At 43.2% G+C, this 18,370-nt stretch overlaps 2 protein-coding genes across 2 annotated transcripts; one reads left to right on the top strand and one right to left on the bottom strand.

The window, feature by feature from the left end:
* Window positions 1-5,266: 5,266 nt before the first annotated feature.
* Window positions 5,267-10,068, top strand: LOC128429112 (tetraspanin-8). Its single transcript, XM_053415404.1, has 9 exons — window positions 5,267-5,428; window positions 6,863-6,922; window positions 7,003-7,119; window positions 7,527-7,601; window positions 7,772-7,867; window positions 8,523-8,636; window positions 8,716-8,748; window positions 8,874-8,957; window positions 9,043-10,068. Exons 1-9 carry the CDS (start codon window positions 5,369-5,371, stop codon window positions 9,178-9,180), a joined length of 777 nt encoding a protein of 258 aa, XP_053271379.1. The 5' UTR covers window positions 5,267-5,368; the 3' UTR covers window positions 9,181-10,068.
* Window positions 9,336-18,101, bottom strand: rab21 (RAB21, member RAS oncogene family). The gene is made up of 7 exons (XM_053415405.1): window positions 17,642-18,101; window positions 13,746-13,805; window positions 13,559-13,666; window positions 13,405-13,468; window positions 12,731-12,785; window positions 12,500-12,588; window positions 9,336-12,271 (listed from the first exon to the last, which is right to left on the bottom strand). Exons 1-7 carry the CDS (start codon window positions 17,786-17,788, stop codon window positions 12,132-12,134), a joined length of 663 nt encoding a protein of 220 aa, XP_053271380.1. The 5' UTR covers window positions 17,789-18,101; the 3' UTR covers window positions 9,336-12,131.
* Between the last annotated feature and the right edge of the window lie 269 nt (window positions 18,102-18,370).

Genomic DNA, 18,370 nt, shown 5'->3' with positions numbered 1-18,370 from the left:
CAGGGCTAGATTCATGTTACACTTGAGAAATATATGAACTTCAGACATTAAAGAGAAAGAAATGTTCATGAATATTTAAGACTCACAATTCAGCTCGAAGTTTATTGTAAAACCTATTTGCATATATAAAGGAAATGTTCTTAGTTCAGATGCCGTTGCTTTTATTTAGTTCTGTTCATCGGAATCATACAGTTTAAGTCTCTTTAGTCCCCCCCCCCCCCCCCCCCCCCCCATCCCACAAAGAGAATTATTACATATCCTGTTTTAATGTGCACGACTGGCAGATTTTGTGTCTTAAGACAACATTTGATGACTGAAAACCTGAATTCAACAAAGTGTCCTCTGAGGGTTAGGGTTAGGGACCACAGCAGGATATAATAGAGGAAGTTGTTTATTTTGGCTATCTGTCATTCTCTCTCTCTCTCTCTCTCTCTCTCTCTCTCTCTCTCTCTCTCTCTCTCTCTCTCTCTCTCTCTCTCTCTCTCTCTCTCTCTCCAGTTGAAGCGTCTCATTGGCTTTGGTACAAAATCCCTAATTCTACATTTCATTTTTACATTTCATCTGGTTGGACCTTGTCCTGGATGTAGTCTGGACACGACCCGGTCCCAGCATGGTAACCAGTGAAGGGATCCTGGTCCACACAACTCCCTGTGAGACCTGAAAGTGGTTTTGAGACACTTGTTAAAAGCTCCAACAAAACTGGAGTCAATGCACTGAAAGTAAAATGCTACAGAGCAGAAACGGTCACTTACTGGTTCTGCTCTTCTCCGTCTGATGAAGACAGCACCAGCAATAAGAACACAGACGACAACAGCAACAACAATGGCTGCAACAGCCCCTGCAAACAGAGAGGAGATGAATCTGGTGGTTAACGCCTCTGGACTCAAACACAGAAGAACAGAGGATGAAGTGTAAAGTGAATTAAAGTCACGACTCCAGTTTTCTAGAGGATAATAAGTCAGATACCTTTCCCCAGCTGGTTGGATGTGGAGATGTTCTCCAGAGGAGGTGCAGCACTGACCTGGTTCCTCTGCTCCACTGTTTCACATGAGAATCAAACAGGTTGAGAACTCTCTCACATCACACGTTCACTCACAATCTGCCGTTTGTCCACTGTGCCGTACAGCCATGAGTTCAGGATCCTTACCAACATGCAGGGTGATGATGCACCGGGGTTTCAGTCTGGGGCTCAAACATGTGTAATTTCCTCTGTCAGCCATCTTCACAGAGGAGATCTGCACTGAGACGTTTCCCCTGATCAGGGCTCTGAGGTCCAGTGTGGTTCTGTGTCTGTACTGCTCCATCTGGACATCATGGAGGACTCTTCTGTCTCGATACTCAACCCAGTCTCATCACTGGAGGACGAACTGGCTGAGGTCAGTTCTTATAACTTCCACTGTGTAATTCACCAAGTTGACCGAGGGGACAAGTCCACACCAGAGACTCACGTCCTCACCTTCTTCCACCGTTAATGACAGACTCGAACATGTGGGATGAGATCCACCTGAGGAAACACAGGAGACATGTAGTCCTGTTCACACCGCACAGAGCTGATGTCTCTCAGGACAGATGTGGTGAATTAATAAACTCACCAGAGACAAGTGGGACAAGGAGCAGTACAGTGAACAGAGTCTTGTCCATTTTCCAGAGTTTTGTCCGCTGCACAGATTGTCCTGAACCCGTCGAGGTGTAATGGTTGTTTTATTACAGCTGACTTTGAAAAGACTGACTGAGTGCCGGCCACGCCCCCGTTGAGAAGCAGCGGGGGGGCGGGGAATCACTCTCTGAAGCAGAAGTGTGCGTTTGTGTTCGTGTACGCTTGTGCGTGTGTGTGTGTGTGTGTGTGTGTGTGTGTGTGTGTGTGTGTGTGTGTGTGTGTGTGTGTGTGTGTGCGCGCGCTCGTCTCTGCCCCTCTTCACACAAACTGAGGATCTTAATGTATCTAGTTATGAATCGATGAAGACGGATCATGTCTCCGGATCGTCCCTTTCTCCCTGATGTCCTGACTGTGCACAGGGGACTGCGTGCACCAGTAAAACATTACACTTCATTTAGCTGACGCTTTTATCCAAAGCGACTCACAATAAGATGATGGCTTCACCCAAGTCCTCATCAGTAGAATCCCTGCACCTTTGGCAAAATATCAGTCTGTCCCTGAGGTTGTTCCTGGAGAGAAGACGATTTTTTGCGGCCCTTCTTAACACCAGGCCATCCTCCAAACGTCTTCTTGTCACTGTGCGTGCAGATGCACACATACCTGCCAGTGCTGTCATTCCTGAGCAGCACCTGGAATGTGGTGCCACGATCCCGCAGCTGGATATACTTTAGGAGACGGTCCTGGCACTTCCTTGACTTTCTTGGGCGCCCTGACGCCTTCTTCACAATTGAACCGCTCTCCTTGAAGTTCTTGATGATCAGATAAATGGCTGATTTAGGTGCAATCTTACTAGCAGCAATATCCTGGTCTCTGAATTCCTTTGTGTGCAAAGGAATAAAATAATCCACGTGTTTCCTTGCAGGTAACCATGGTTAACAGATAAGAACAATGACTTCAAGCACCATCCTCCGATCAAAGCTTCCAGTCTGCTGCTCTGTCTCAATCAGGATGACAGAGTGATCTCCAGACTGGTCCTTATCAACTTCTCATCTGTGTTAACAAGAGAATCACTGACCTGATGTCAGCTGGTCCTTCTGTCAGGGCTGAAATGCAGTGGACATTTTTTGGGGGGATAAAGTTAATTTTCATGGCAAAGAGGGACTTTGCAATTAATTGCAATTCATCTGATCACTCTCCATAACATTCTGGAGTATATGTAAATTGCCATCATAAAAACTGATGCAGCAGACTTTGTGAAAATTAATATTTGTGCCATTCTCAAAACTTTTGGCCACGGCTGTAGATTCAAGATTTTATTATCTGGACCTGATCCGTTCACAGCACGGTACCAAGTACTAGTGTTATGAACCGGATGTGGGCAGCTACTGGTAACCAGTGAAGGGAGCGGAGGAGCACACGGTGTCTTTACAAATATATGAACTTCAGACATTATGGAGAAAGAAATGTTAATGAATATTTATGATTCACAATTTAGCCTGAAGTTGATCGTAAAATACATTTGTATACATACGAAATATTTATCTCTAAATGAAATGTTCATCTTAATCACACAGTTTAAATTAGAGTTTAAGATTTAAAACAGCAATCTGTGGGTGTAATAAGCTCTGCAGCCTGCAGGGGGCAGCAGCTCCTCGTGTTTGTGCGGCACGTTTAACAACAGAGCTCATTGTGTTATTTTATCGGCTTGTATCTTTGTGTGATGCTGTGTGTCTATAGTTGTTGTGTCTGTAGTTGTTTTGTGGTTGTGTGTCTGTTTTATTCTTGTGTCTGTTGTTGTTTTGTGTTGTGTGTCTGTTTTATTATGTGTCTGTTGTTGTGTGTCTGTTTTATTATGTGTCTGTTGTTGTTTCGTTGTTGTGTGTCAGTACCTTCTCCGTGTGTGTGTCAGTCAGAGACAGTGGGAGCGGTCACATTGGGTTTTTCTCATCTGCTTTTGATTAAATCTTCAGAACCATGTTATATATAAATCTCTTTCACACATTTTGTGTTTCTGTGTGTTGTGTTCTCACTATGTGTGTTTGTATAATATATAATAAAGTTATTTCACTGTGTGAAAGTCTCCTGCAGTAACTCGGGGGAAGAAAGAGGAAGAAGACAAAGAAAGTGCGTGTCATGATGGAGGAGAAGAAAGAGGAGGAGGAGAAGAAAGAGGAGGAGGAGTCATGTTGGGAACAGACGAAATGAGACCGACCCTGAGCGTCACTGACTCACATCAGAGGAATGTGCTCCAGTTGAGTTTAGAGGAGTCGAGGTCGTGTTGAAGAAGTTCTGATTTTAAATAACATTTCACATTTTGGCTTCTTTTGATAAAATAAAGACAGAGCTGTGTTTAAAAACCAGGATGAATACGGAAGAAGTTTCGTTATGAACAAACACAAACGTCTCATGAATGTGTTTAAATGAGAAGAATAAAGATAAATATTAAGCAAACATGATGGACTCGGTGGAAGTTTCACACAGAGAAGAGTTTGACTCTGTGGTCGAGTTGAGGTTTTTATTCCAGTCACACCCTCAGATCTCAGCTCAGATGAAACTTTCACTTCCTCTCACACTCGTTTACAGACTGAACTTCGATAACAAGTCACAGTTTGTCACAATGCAAAACCTCGTCTGACGTGCAGCAGGCTGTTTTGAATATGATATTTGTTTAATTCTTCAGATCTCTGCCTGAGCTGCTGCTCGTTCTGAACGTGTGTGTTAATGTTTCATTTCTCTACGTAAAGTATAAACACTGAAGTTACTTCAGTTTGAACTAATTGTGTATTTTTAATCTATGAAAGTGCGTCAGGTTTAATAAACCAATCGCTTTGCATGTTTTTCTTGTTTCTGTTTTCAGAATTCATAAACACAAGTTCTCCTCACTTGAACAATAACTTAATAAATTAAGTTTCTGAAGAAATTCCCAGCATGCACTGCATTCCGACTTAACATTCTCTGTAGTCACTGGATATAAAAAAAACAACAACCAGAAAATGACCATAGAAACATTACAGAGATACAAACCAACTAGAAAACAACAACAAAGACACAACTCAACCACAGAGAAACACAAAAGACCAAAAAGAAAGATAACCAGAGAGACAACTACACAACAGAACTAACACAATGAGATTAAAATGGCCTCTGGTGTATCATGGTATACGAGTATTAAAGATTCATGTGGAGCTCATCTAAACTAAAGACTAAAGAACTCAGATGTTCCCTCACTTTCGTTTCCTCAGTCCCGAAACAGAAGCTGTTCCCGAAACAGGTTCGTGTCAGGACACGTCCCAGCTCCCAGCTGCGGATCTGGGATCAGATCTAACGACGGGGATGTTTCCATTCTGCTTCCCGAGCAAGGACCGGAAAAGCCCCCTCCGTATATGGTCAGGGAGGCGGGCAGAGTGGGCGTGACTGGGCAGAACAATTGAGTGAGTATTGGAAGGGGGCGTGGTTTGGCTGAATACCTGGGCGCCGCTTTGACAGGGGGCGTGGTTTTGTCGGATACGTTATTGATGTGTTGGAGGGGCGTGGTCTGTTTGACAGTGTTGGTGTACTTGAAGGGGGCGTGGTCTGTTGGACTCCGGGCTGCACTTTCCCCGAAAGGACAGACCCCCCCTCCCCCCCCACCCTTCAGCTGCTTCGCTGTCTCGGTCACTGATCGGAGCCCCGCCCCCTCCGGGCTGCTCCACCACCTCCACCCCGCCGCCCCCCGTCACTTCTGCTGCGGATCTTCTTGGTGACACCAGCTCTGTGGATCTTCTTCTCAACATGGCGCAGATCAACTCGTGCATCAAATGGACCTTCACCGTGTTCAACGTCTTCTTCGCGGTGAGTTCGAGATCGAGTGGAAAGTTTCCTGTGACGTTTCCGGGTCTGAATGTGACGTAGATGGTTTGTACTGAACAGCTGTGAAGTGTTGAGATGTTAGACACGAGCTGAAGGTTCTTCTTCTGTTGTGTTTGTGAGTCTTTAACATGTGCGTCAGCACCTGTTAGACGGTGGAAGTGAAACTGGGAATGTTTGTAATGGTCACACTGGGACCAGTTAAAAGTTCATGGTGATGTCATCAGGTGTTTCTCCAAGAGTCCAAACTCCAAAAAATTAAGTTAATCTGGAAAAAGTGTGTGTGTGGTTGTGGTTGTGTGTGTGGTTGTGTGTGTGTGGTTGTGTGTGTGTGGTTGTGTGTGTGTGGTTGTGTGTGTGGTTGTGTGTGTGGTTGTGTGTGTGTGTGTGTGTGATGTTTTCCTCTCACAGTTTAATTTAGCATCCATTTTGTTTTATAAAGAGTTTCGGTTCAGGCACGTCCTTCACAATAAAAGCCCCTGGTGGCCAGTTACAGTAGCGCAGCTGGCTCAGTGGGATTCTCTGGAGCTGCTTATTCTCTGAAACTCAAATCAACAGACTTTTCAGATTTTCTCCCTCCACAACAAGATGCACTTTACATACACATTCATAACTTTGATTTTTAATAACAATAAAAGTTGTAAATATAAATATCTATGTAAATATATGTGGCAGCTGTTTAACAGACCTACATACGCCACTGTGGGAAATTAATTTAACCTCTGTCAATAATCTAGTGTTTACAGAAGTTCTTATCTGCTGCAGGTCAGTTATGGAACAGAAGCTGTATGATTGCGTTCAGAGTGTAAATAAAGATGAGCCTCACGTCTCCACTTCCTCCCACTGTGCAAAGATGAAGCTCAGATTAAAAGAGCTGGTGCCGCCATCTTGTGCCGGTGACATCAGAGTGGAGCCATGTGACCGAGATGAGAATGACCTGAAACGACAGAAACATCTTTGACAAACATTTATTTAACGTCTACTTTCACTTGTTTGTTTGGTCCATGTCCCATCTGCTCACGTGGAGGAGGAGGTGTGGTCATCTGTATTTACACTCTATGATAGAGACTTGTAATAACCTCGGGCGTGAGCAGGAAGAGACTAAGAATAGTTTCAATATTTAAATTCTCTGGTTTTAAGCAAACAAATTCAAATATTCTCTAACTGAATGGGAACATTTTCCCATTTCCGTGACATCAGATAATAAAATATGTATTGATGGAATTTAATTTAATAATAGGAGACGGTTACTGTTTTTTTATTTATGTTAAGTGAGAACCTAAATAGCAGATTTATAAATAATTGAATATAAAGTCCAGAAGAACTTGTGGGCCTGGGTTTGTTCTCTTCTGAGATGAAGTGACACTTTGTGCTTTGACCCGTTCAGAGTGAATCTAACCCAGATGTGTTTGGTTCCAGATCTTCGGGGCCATCGTCATCTTGATCCCTCTGCTCTCTCAGGTCTACATCAGAGATGACGTAAGAACAAACTCTCTCTAAACAAACACCTCCGGGTCTAAAAGAACCTGAACATGAACCTGTTGCTCTTCTGCCTCCAGATGGAGGGTCGCACCACCGGCCTGGTGGTCCTGTACGTGGTGGGAGCCGTCACACTGGTCATCGCCGTGCTGGGAGCGTACGGCGCCCACAGGGAGAACAAAGTGTGTCTGATCCTCGTGAGTGAGAAGAGCAGCGAACATCTCCCACGTGAAGAGCACATCAGAAACGAGTCAAAACACTATTTCTAAATAACAGAAAATCCCCAAAACCACTGACTCCATCTCCTGAAACAGGAAGGATGTGATGATGATGATGATGAAGAGTTGTGAAATCTGAGGGGAAACCCAGACTTACTGAAGTCATGAAACACTCGATCTGTGTTCCTCTGATTTCCTGTTAGTGCAGCTCGTTCTTTTCTAAACTCTCTTTTCTGATCCAGGTTAATAATGAACTCGTTTCATCAGAAGCAAAGATCGATGTTCAGGGACCTGCTGAGAGCAAAGAGGATAAAAGAGTCTGTTTGTGTTTCTCATGTTCCTCGTGTGCACTTTAATACATTTGATGTGTGTTTGTGTGTGTGCAGTTCCTGGTGTGTATGGTGATTGGAACTCTGATGATGCTGAGAATTGGAATCGTCGCTGCTTTCTTCCGACCTAAGGTAACCCCCCCCCCCCCCCCCACACACACACACACACACAGTCTAATGGCTCTATGGTCTGTTTAGTGTTGGTTCCACTGTGACTGATTCTGAGTCTGTTTTCTATGAATCAGCTCAAGTTTGATTTCATTTCCGTTTTTCAGAATAAAAGCTTATGTTTGTGTTTGTAGTTGACAGAGATCATGTCGGATAAGTTCAAGGAGCTGCTGCCACTGGACACGGCCACAGAGGAGGTGAAGAACATGGCCGACGCCATGCAGTCACAGGTGAGACACACACAACCACACACACACACACACACACACACACACACACACACACACACAACTCTCACCGCTCTGATCCATTTCTTTAACTCTATCGTGGACGATTTCAATTTTGACAAGAAATAACAAAACATTTTAAGAATGTTCCCCTGAGGATGATCCCTCACGACTCTTCTGTCTTCGCACCCAGAGACAGTCACTGACTCTCTGATGGCGTTGGACCGGTTTCAGCAGGGTGTAGCCTGAGCCGTCTGATTGGCTCCCTGGGTGATGCAGGTCGATATCACTTCCTGTTTTTGTCGAGGAAGGAGACTCACTCACACGTTTACTTTCTGAAAAAAAATGAAACTGAGGAACAAAGAAACGCTGAAGTCTTTTGTGCTCGTTGTGTAAAATGTTTCCACGGAACCAGTTTGTGTTGTTTCCTTTCTCATCTCATCGTCTTTGTGGTTTCACATGAGCAGTGAAGAACAAACGGATCTGTGGTTGGTTCAGATTCAAACTTTCCTTCCTCTGTCAAAGGGAAGAAGAATGTTGACTTTCAGGTTCAGGCTGTTTGTATTAAGGTTTATGGTGGAGCTCTCTTCCTGTTATTGTAGATTCATAACTCTGATCTCTAACTGGCCTGTTCTTCTTCTTCTTCTTCTGTGTCCAGCTGCACTGCTGTGGCCTCTTCAGCTACTCGGACTGGGAGAACAACGTCCCGGACTCGTGTGTGTGCAGCAGCATGGAGGTGGAGGAGGGCATGTGTCAGAGCCTCACCTACTTGGTGAGTACGAAGCAACGCGTCTTCTTCCTCAGTCGGGATTCAAACCCACGTCTCTAATGTTTCTGTTTGTTCCCTGCAGAGCCTGTACCCGAGGAAGCAGATCTACAGCAAGGTCGGTGACCATGTCAATGTTATGACCTGTTTACTGAGCATTAAAGCATGAAAACATTTATAACTATGATAAGCAACCTGAATAAAATGATAAATCCTGTTTTTCTTCCCCCCCCTCGTCTTCAGCCCTGCTTCCCCATCCTCATGAGGTTCATCCTCGTCGTGGCTGACATCATGACCGGCCTCGTCTTCAGTCTGGCTACGTTGGCGGTGAGAAGCTCAGCTCGGGATGTTTATCGTGACTGAGTCGTGTTGAAACTTTGATATTTAACTGAACTCACTGTTTGTCCTCCAGCTGCTCGGGATGATCCTGTCGTCCATCATGATCCACCAGTTGCGTCACCCCGCCCGAACCACCGTCCTGATGGTTCCCAGCATCTTCACCACTGGGCCGCCAAAGTACCAGGAGCTGCAGAACCCTCCGGTGTACTAGAGGAGCAGCGCTGCCCTCTGCTGTCAGATTGTGGTAAAGGTCTGAAGTCTGAGGAGCTCCATTGAAACATTTAACGTGATTGTTAAAAAAGACGCTGAATGAAAAGTAATTGCAATTAGATGATTCTTCTGTTTCTGTCAGAATCTCTTGTGTTAGGATGTTTGTTGAAGTTTTTCTAACGATCACAAGACTTTTCTGGTTAGAAAGTTTCTTACGTCAGGAGATAAAAGAGAAGATGTTTCACTGAGACTCAAATCTCTGACTTTTTAAAAGAATTCCGGCTTTAAATTTCGAAAAAGTTCAGAAAATCCAGATCAGTTTTCATATAGACAAATAATAACCAGTTCAGCAGATTTAAATTAAGGTTATTAATTAGTTTAATTGACCTTTTTACCTCAAAATATTTAAATGTTTTTAGTTTGTGAAACTTTATTTTGTCTTGTGATCGTGTAGAAAAACAAGAACAGATTCTTCTCTAAAATAATTTTTTTTATCATCTTTACACAAACAACTTTCACACTGAAAACCAAATGTTCTTCAAACCACTGTTTGCTTCTAGTTTTCTTTAAGTTCAGGAAAAGCAGACGTCTGATAAAAGTGCAATTAACTCTGTTTAAACAAATAGAATTGTTTGAAGAATAATTTTTCCATTCAGCTGTGAATGGTTTGAGATCGTAGTTTATTTCTATTTTTTAAATATTTTTGATATTCTACACTTTGTATTGAATGTGACTGGGTCGGTTCTGTGTGTTACTGTCTCTTCCTGTTACAGTGTAAAGTGTTGTTAAAGGGAAGAAGTCACTTTACAGGTTTTTAATTTTCTTAAAAAGTTGTCCTTGTTTTCATGTTTGATGGTGAAAAGATTCCAAATAAAACATAGACAGTAAACTGTGTGTGTCTGTGTGTCTGTACGTGTGTGTGTGTGTGTGTGTGTGTGTGTCGACTGACTCCAAACGGCAACTGCTGCAGAATATCACTTTATATCTAAAGCACAATAAACTTACTAAAAGAGCTTCAGTGTAATTTGACTGATTTGTTACATAAGAAAAAAGTTATTCAATGAGAAAATAATATCAAAGGGAAAATTGAACTTATTTAAGGAAATCAGTAGCAAAGATAATTAATTTACTCGTGAATCTCCAGATTTCATTATGGCTCCGACTCTTCGTTTGAAGTGACTCGGTCGTCAACTTTAAACCAAATTAAAAATATCTAAATAACCAAAATGTTTTAAAAACTGATGAAACATATGTTCCATCATAAACTACCTCAGTCATACTTGTAAATAAAGATGGACGATGTAGCAGCTGCAAAAGGTGAAGCCATGAGATCTGGATCGTCTTCTTCATCCTGAGATATCAATGTGTCCATAAAGCACACAAGTTATTAAATAAAATCACTGCTCATGTTTGTCTGTGAATCACACGTTAACAAACTCAGTAAAAGTGCAAAATGAAAGAACGACAATGTGTGCGACACCTCCACGCGTTGTGTAAATCGTTATAATTGTTCTATTATCTTTACAAAACACTTTTGACACTAGCAGTTTAAAAAAATTACATTTCCAAAAGGTGTGCTGATATTTTTTCCTTTTCCACACGTCGTTGTTTCTCCATAACAAACAGAACTTCCCCCCCGAAGGCAACAAAACGTCCAGGTTGTTGTTATTTGTGTGTTTTCTTCACTAAGCAGATTGATGCAGGAGAAACAACAGGAAACGAACACAGCAGCGAGAAGAGAGAAGGATTCATGAACAGATCAGATCCATCACTGCCACGTGACTTTAACTTATTAAATAACCGCTGCTCACTCTTTTATTTATTCACCAAGTTTTTTAAAAGTCAAAAACAAACAAAAAAGCCTTTTACAGAATTCAAACATGCACAGTTTCTCTGCCCGGCAGCGACAGTGTGGGTGTGTTGTTGTTGTTGTTGTAGAGAAGTGTGTGTTATTGTTAAAACCATCGACTCAACTTTCGGGTAAAGACGGAGCACAGCTGATTAAACGTTATTATTGATTTGAACTCTGATGATTAGTCGATTAACAAACGAACAAAATATTTAAAGTTTAAATTTGATGTCTTTTCTCTGATTCCCAGATTCAAGAATTTTCAGCTTTTCTTTGCTTTATATCGTTTTAATTTCTTTATGTTTTGATAATTAATTCAAATGAATCAATTTGACTTCTTTATAAATTTTTATTTTTTAAATAAACTATAAATATCATGTTTTCATGTTCGACATATTATCTGCAGATTTGATTAGGATAAAGTGCAGTTTAATTTAAACAAATAAAACCAGGTTCTGCAGAACCCATGTTTGTTTTATATTAATGAGAAGTTTTATTTTGTAATAACTTTATTGACTAAATGCCGCTGCAGCTCCCCCTGGCGGTCAGGTTGGACATGTAGGCTGCTCCTCGTGGTGACGACCTGCAACGACCTCGTCTGCAGTCTGATGTTTGTCCAGCAGGTGGAGACGTTCCACTACAAACTGGTGTTTATATTTACTGATGAATATGGAGTTTATTGGACGTCTGTACAGTGTGTGCATGTGCGTGTGCATGTTTGTGTGTTTGCTGAAGCCTGAGACTCTTCTTTGAAATAATGTTCGACTGTTTTAATGATAATTTAAATATGAAATTGGAGTTTTCTGGAACATTGGCCACTGCTTTGTTTTTAAAATACTGTTGCGTTGTTGTATTTCCATATATGGGAGGATAGTAAAGTGCTAAAATGAGACTTTTAGAGAATCTTGTCACTGGTTTCAATCATAACGACTTCAGTGACTTGTTTAGTAAGGGCACGCTGGATTAAGTAAGTGAAGAGTAATTTCCCATGCTCCTTAGCAGCACAAACAGCAGATTAGTTTAGGATTTAGAGCCGATGGACCAGACAACGGAGACACTGATGAATGTGTGTGTATGTGTGTGTTGAAGTAAAAGTGTGTGTGTCAGCCAGAGGAGCAGCAGCCTCCGGCCGGCGTGGCCTGTGGTTCGTCGTCCACTATCTGTACTCCCCGCCTACTCGAAGCCGATTGGCTGGCCCCGTTGCCCTTCAGCCTCTCCTCAGCCTGAGCCGTTTCCATCATCCCTGAAACACACACAGACACACACAGACACACAAATGTTATATGAATGAAACACTAGGAGGTTTTCATTGTCATCTTGTTTGTTAGCAGGACAACGCAAAATGTATTTAACAGCTTCCTGTGACATTTTGTGAAGGGGCGGGACATGACTCGGCAGTTTGTCTAGTTCATAATGCTGATGTTCATATTTCACTGTGTGTTCAGTGTCTGTTGTGCAGGTGAACTCTTACTTTTACAAAGGTCCAGGAACAGCTCCTCGATGCCTTTGTTTAACTTGGCTGATGTGTGGTAGTGTTTGGCTCCGACAGACTCGGAGTAACTGAAGAGAAACACAGCAGCACATTAACATGAAGAAGACATGATGTGGTTTCTGTTCAAAAGAGAAAAGGAAACGTTCCAGAGCTCTTCACAGGTTTAACTTGTGAAAACAGTGAGAAAAGAGTTTTAAATAAAGTTCATACCTCTCTGCCTCTTCAACTGAAACATGTCTGTCTTTGTCCAAATCAACTTTGTTACCTGCAGGAACAAGAACACACTTATTTCACCACAAATTGCAAAGGAAAAGCAACAGCGCCCCCTGCAGCTACAAGTGGTGATCATCCTTTGAGTAAAGAGCCCGAGCGATGCAGTGGATTTCACGTCTAACAAAACTGACTGTTGGTTTATAAACTTTACTTCTTTGAATGAGCAGTTGGGATTAAGAGCTTTTCTAACTGAAATGTTTTAGAGTAAAAATAAAAAAAATCTGAATCCACATAAATCCATAGAAATGACATAAACATGTACATGAGCACATGTATGAAACAAACTGATCTCAGCTCAGAGACTCAAACTTCACGGAGCTGAACTTGGGACACCGGCCTCATGACTCGCTGCCTCATGGAGAAACATTTCCACACAGCGGGTTGTGTAACTGCAGCAGGTCCAAACTCATGAGGAGCATCACCAACATAATCCAGTTACAACGACTCACAAATGTTCTGTCACGACACAAAGAAACAACTTCATGTTCAGCAGCGAAGACGAGAAGAGACGCAAAGACGAGGACATGAAGGACAAACAGGGACAGACAGGGACGGACGGAAGCCCATGTGGACCACAGACATGATGAACTGTCAGATGTGTGATAACTTACCTACTATACATAGACAAATCTCGTTGCCCAACATTTTCCTCAGCTCTTTGACCCAGTTCTTCACCTGGAACCACACAAACAAACCCACTTTAATTCAACTTCATGTAAAAGAAGATCTACTGGAGAAGCAGTGACTCTCCTGCTGTTGTGTTACCTTCTGAAACGAGTCTTCGTCTGTGATGTCGTACACTAGTATGGCTCCATTGGAGTCTCTGTAGTAGATGGGACCTAACGCATGAAACCTCTCCTGACCCGCGGTGTCCTGCAGACAAACACAAACCAGGTCAACGTTCATCCAGCGACACGCTAACGTCACGCCAGCAGGAACACGGCTCTCTCACCCATATGGCGAGGTTCACCCTCTTGCCCGTGATGTTGAGCTTCTTCGTGAGGAAGGACGCCTGCGGAGGAAGAGGAGAACGAGACGAGTCAGTTTCAAGAAGCAGAGTGTGGTATCAAACTTATCTTCTGAACATGATTCCTCCAGGCTGCATCGTGATCAACTCTGAACACAACCCAAATATCTCATGTTTGTTCGCACCTGATTGGCTCTGGTCGGGTCTCCACACTCTAGAGACCACAAAATGATACTGAAATAACAGATGTTTTGAGACAATTTGTAAAAACAAACACAAACAAAGACAAATTAAAATCTTAAATCTGTATCTTTTACTGAAAACTGAGCAGAAGTTCATGGTCACATGAATATATTCATGGTTTCGTGACCTTTGACCTCCACAGTTATTCCACTGAGTTGTTATTGGTCAGAAACTTGAGGATTAAAATGCTGCAGGATTTATTTTTAATCTCTGGAGACAAGTGAAATAAATACGCTAATCAGGTTTGTTTTGTAACTTCTCATCTTCCAGTTTCAGTATAAACTGTATTACCAGTTAACCACTGGGTTAAGAGCTGCGTGTAACAAAGGTCAAAGTTCGTCTGAGGAAAAGATTTATCTCGCCCCCCCCCCTTTTGTTTTGACATGTTGGATCTTTACAGGCGACTCCGATTCAGAGATAAACAGTGAGGCTGAGACGTGATGTCACCGTGAGGTCCAGTTTCTGTCGAGCTGTGGAAACGGCCGAGGGAAAGTTACGGATTCAGAGTCCGTGAAACTTTCTGACAGTGAACGAGAGTAAAACAGGCAGAAAGTTTCCATCGTGACGAGTCTCGTGATGAACACTGACTGATGCTGGAGTCTGCAGCTCGCTCATGAATGGAAATCATGAGCGTCTGAGGCTCACGGATCAAAGGCTGGAGTAAATAAATCAACCGATAACTTTACGTAACAGCTGATCGTCTGGTGACAGCGTCGTGCAACATGCTGCTGCTTCACGGAACTGAGTCGGTCACAAGTGAGTGAGAGTGAAGAGACCTGAGCCCTGCAGCTGTGGAGCCGAGAAGCATCATGTGACTGTGACACATGGTGCTGGAGGAGCCTCCAGGACCCGGAGGCTCCTCCTGCTTCTTACTCATCCAGTGAAACTCTTTCATCCACTTTAACATGTGGATTCTCTTTTAAGGAGGAAAACATGTCTGACACCTGTAAGGGACATGTAACATGTGACCACAATATGATCATGTTTATTTCCCCTTTGATTGAGTCTCATACAATGTAACCTTGATCCTGCTGTATCCTGTTCTACTGAATGAATCTGGGCCTGATTGCTTGAACAGGCATTGTTGTTTAGATCTCATCAGAAGATCCTGACCTTTGACTTTGTACCAGAGTGGGAGGGAGTAGCCAAATGTATAAAGACAAAGAACTGTTTCCCGAATTACGTAACATCACATTTGATGATCACATCTTACAAATTTGGGGGAACAACACTTGTTTGGATGATGTCACGTTTGTTTGTCTGTTGTTGTGTTTACATGCACTTTAGTAACCGAGCTACAGACGTCCTCAGAGCTAACGTAACAGAGCGTGGGACCTGGGTTGAGAATTAATATAAATAGAGAAGTTTATCTGGCAAGTTAAAACTTCCATTGCATTAGAAATGATCTGTTTTATATTGGAACGTAAATCTTCCAGAGCCTGGTGAGGCCATGTTTACAGAACGAGCTCAGTGTCAGAGGAGAAATCTGATCCCTGAGCTGATTTACAGTCAACATGTCACCCAGCTACATGTGTGGTTCCTCTGAGGAATCAGGGAACTGACGAGAAACTCAGTTAAACAATGACAACACATTGTATTTCCTCTCTGAAGAAACCTTAACCTGAAACGGATTTTCCCTGAAGTTTGGCTTCGACACAGGAAGCTGTGAGAGCAGAGTTCATGAAGCAACTCACTTCAAGAGGTTCAAACACAGCAACGGTTACGCAACAGCAGCCGACGGAGCCGGGAGTCTGTCTCTCTTTCTCTCTCTCTCTCTTTCTCTCTCTCTCTCTTTCTCTCTCTCTGCCTGAGCTGCTCCGGCTCACAGGCGGCGGCTCTAACTCATTATCGATCCGTCACTGTGACGGAAACGCTGAGTCACTCTTCCTGGTTTTACACATTATTCTTTTTCTTTGTCTGCTGAGATCATGTGTGACCTGAGCGCCTCAGATAAACAACCCAAACAAGATGCATGATGGGAGAGAAGATGAACTGCCATACGCCAACACACATACACACAAACACAAACACACACATCTTATCAGCTCGACGGCCGTGACGACAAAGATTTGGATGAATATTAAAACTCTGGCTCGTGCTTTTCTCTTTGACACATGACAGCAAGATGATCTGAGGAACAGGAATGTTAATCATTTCCTTCATAAAATAATTTTAAAAAGGAGTATTAGGAAACTTGCATAGAGGTGAAGAAAGAACAGATAGATGTTGTTTTTTCACATTTCAGAAGCTGAAACCAGGAAATGTTTACTAGAAAAACATGGATTATTTATGCATCTGCCAAAAACACTTTCACTGTTTGTATCTGAAGACTTGGATGAAGATCTGTTCACATAAAATATGGATTAATGTGTAAAGCTTTCTTCATACCACTGATTAATGTGCCTGCAGAGTCCAAACATTTTAAGTTTAATTTCCAAGCAAATCTTCACAACAAGAATCTGAACTCAGACTAAATGAGAAAATATTTAGTGTTTTTGTTGAATGAAGTGAACGGAGGAGAATTTAAATTGACCACCTCCACAAACCAGTCAGGTTCCAGCACAGAAGGTCACATGTCTCCTTCTGTCCCAGTAACGCTGTTGAGTTAATGGTTTTTGCGAAACATTATGATGTCACGGTGACTTTTGGGATAAAAACATGTTTTCGTGACTTCAGCGTGACCTCGACTGACCTTTCAGCTCCTCAGATCTAATCAGGTCATCCTCGGATCTCTGAGGAAAGTCTGTGCAGAAGGTGAAGAAACTGAGTGGAGCTGATTGTGAGGTATCACACCGACAAAGCACAGAGACAAGTCTCCACCTGAGTTAAGCATTAAAATGTGAGTGAGTCAGAAAAAGAGAGATCACGTCCGTGGGAGAGAGAGAGAGAGAGAACAGCTGAGGAGGAGGGAAACGAAACTGGACTTTTATTTTGAATTTATTCAAATAGAACGTCACTGTGGTTTTTATCATTGACGTGTGAATGTTATTTAAAATGTTATTATTGTTACTTAACACATTTAAAGAAGCTTTAACTTTGCTTTCACACTTAGAATAATATGGATTTGACAGTATGAGAATAAACAAAGTTGCATCAATTGTATTTTGTATTGGAATCATAAATACTTCACATGAAGTAACCTGATTGTACTTGAACTTTTATCTCAAACTGAGTATTTTTCACTGAGAGGTATTTATATACTTTTACTTAGAGATGGTTTGAGTCTTCAGTGGACGCTTGGCTTTCACCTCAGTCAGTCACGATCCTCGACACTAGCCGGGCGGCTGCGGTGTCGCCCACAGCCCAGATCCCACGGTGCGACCCGGGCTGCGTAACGAACCCCCACACAAGTGACAGCGACACAAACACCTCCACCCAAACACCGCTAGCACCACCCGCCCTGCTCTGACTTTCAATAAAACAAACACCTGAGTCCGAGCGGGGCTAGCCTCGGAGCTAGCGGCTACCTGTCAGCGGCTAGCCTTGGAGCTAGCGGCTACCTGTCAGCGGCTGGCCTCGGAGCTACCGGCTACCTGTCAGCGGCTAGCCTCGGAGCTAGTGGCTACCTGTCAGCGGCTAGCCTCGGAGCTAGCGGCTACCTGTCGGAGGTTAGCCTCGGGGCTAACCCTGGGTCTTACCTGTAGAGTTGTGATGTGCTTGTCGTTGAACTTGTTCTCGCAGTAGCGCAGCACCAGCGACGTCTTGCCCACGCAGCCTTCCCCCAGCAGCACCACCTTGAAGGAGTACGTCTTGCCGCTGTTGCCGCCCGCCCCTCCGGCCGCCATGGCTGGAAGTTTGATTTGCGCTAATTTGTTGTCGCCGTTAATGAAAACAAGCGGCGTCGAGCCAGCGCTGCTAACGTTAGCCCGGGTCGCTGCGAAGTCCTGCGCAGCTCACATCGGCTTCCGACTTCCGCAGAAACCGGGGGGATCCGCGGAGGAGCGCGTCGACAGCTGCACACAACCCGACGTCGGTCGTTATCAGGCAACAGACGCGACGGGACCGGGGCCACACTCCGGAGTTATTCCGCTTTTCGAGCTCCTGCGTCTGGCTGTGTCTCACCCAGCTAATGGCGTCTCTGGAAGTTAGCTGTTAGCCGGCTAGCTCCCCAAAGATCGTCTAGGTTCAAAGATATGAGTCACTCGGTTATCTGAAGAGCAGACAACCCACATCCTGGCCACCCTGGGTTTCTGTTGTAATCATTAAATAAGAATATTTGTATACACCTTTCATTACATATTTTAGAGCTAAAGAAAAAATAAACCTATAATATATAGATACAACACTAATAATAATACGTTATTTGCAGTTTTCAAGCTAAAGCACTTCTATCTTTAGATATTCAGAATTCCCAATGTAGGACATGC

The sequence above is a fragment of the Pleuronectes platessa genome, chromosome 22, assembly GCF_947347685.1.
Source record: "Pleuronectes platessa chromosome 22, fPlePla1.1, whole genome shotgun sequence".
Lineage (NCBI taxonomy): Eukaryota > Metazoa > Chordata > Actinopteri > Pleuronectiformes > Pleuronectidae > Pleuronectes > Pleuronectes platessa.
The sequence above is the reverse complement of the archived record's forward strand: the minus strand, read 5'-3'. Positions and strand labels throughout refer to the sequence as shown.

What these genes read in the sequence shown, in the direction of transcription:
- rab21 (XM_053415405.1), bottom strand. Translation starts at nt 17,788, where the DNA reads ATGGCGGCCGGAGGGGCGGGCGGCAACAGCGGCAAGACGTACTCCTTC. An exon ending in ACGAAGACTCGTTTCAGAAG is followed by an intron (nt 13,469 to 13,558) that starts GTAACACAACAG and finishes GTGTGGTTCCAG; the next exon opens with GTGAAGAACTGGGTCAAAGA. An exon ending in TCAGTTGAAGAGGCAGAGAG is followed by an intron (nt 12,589 to 12,730) that starts GTATGAACTTTA and finishes GTTTCTCTTCAG; the next exon opens with TTACTCCGAGTCTGTCGGAG.
- LOC128429112 (XM_053415404.1), top strand. Translation starts at nt 5,369, where the DNA reads ATGGCGCAGATCAACTCGTGCATCAAATGGACCTTCACCGTGTTCAAC. An exon ending in CTGCTTTCTTCCGACCTAAG is followed by an intron (nt 7,602 to 7,771) that starts GTAACCCCCCCC and finishes TTGTGTTTGTAG; the next exon opens with TTGACAGAGATCATGTCGGA. An exon ending in GTCAGAGCCTCACCTACTTG is followed by an intron (nt 8,637 to 8,715) that starts GTGAGTACGAAG and finishes TGTTCCCTGCAG; the next exon opens with AGCCTGTACCCGAGGAAGCA.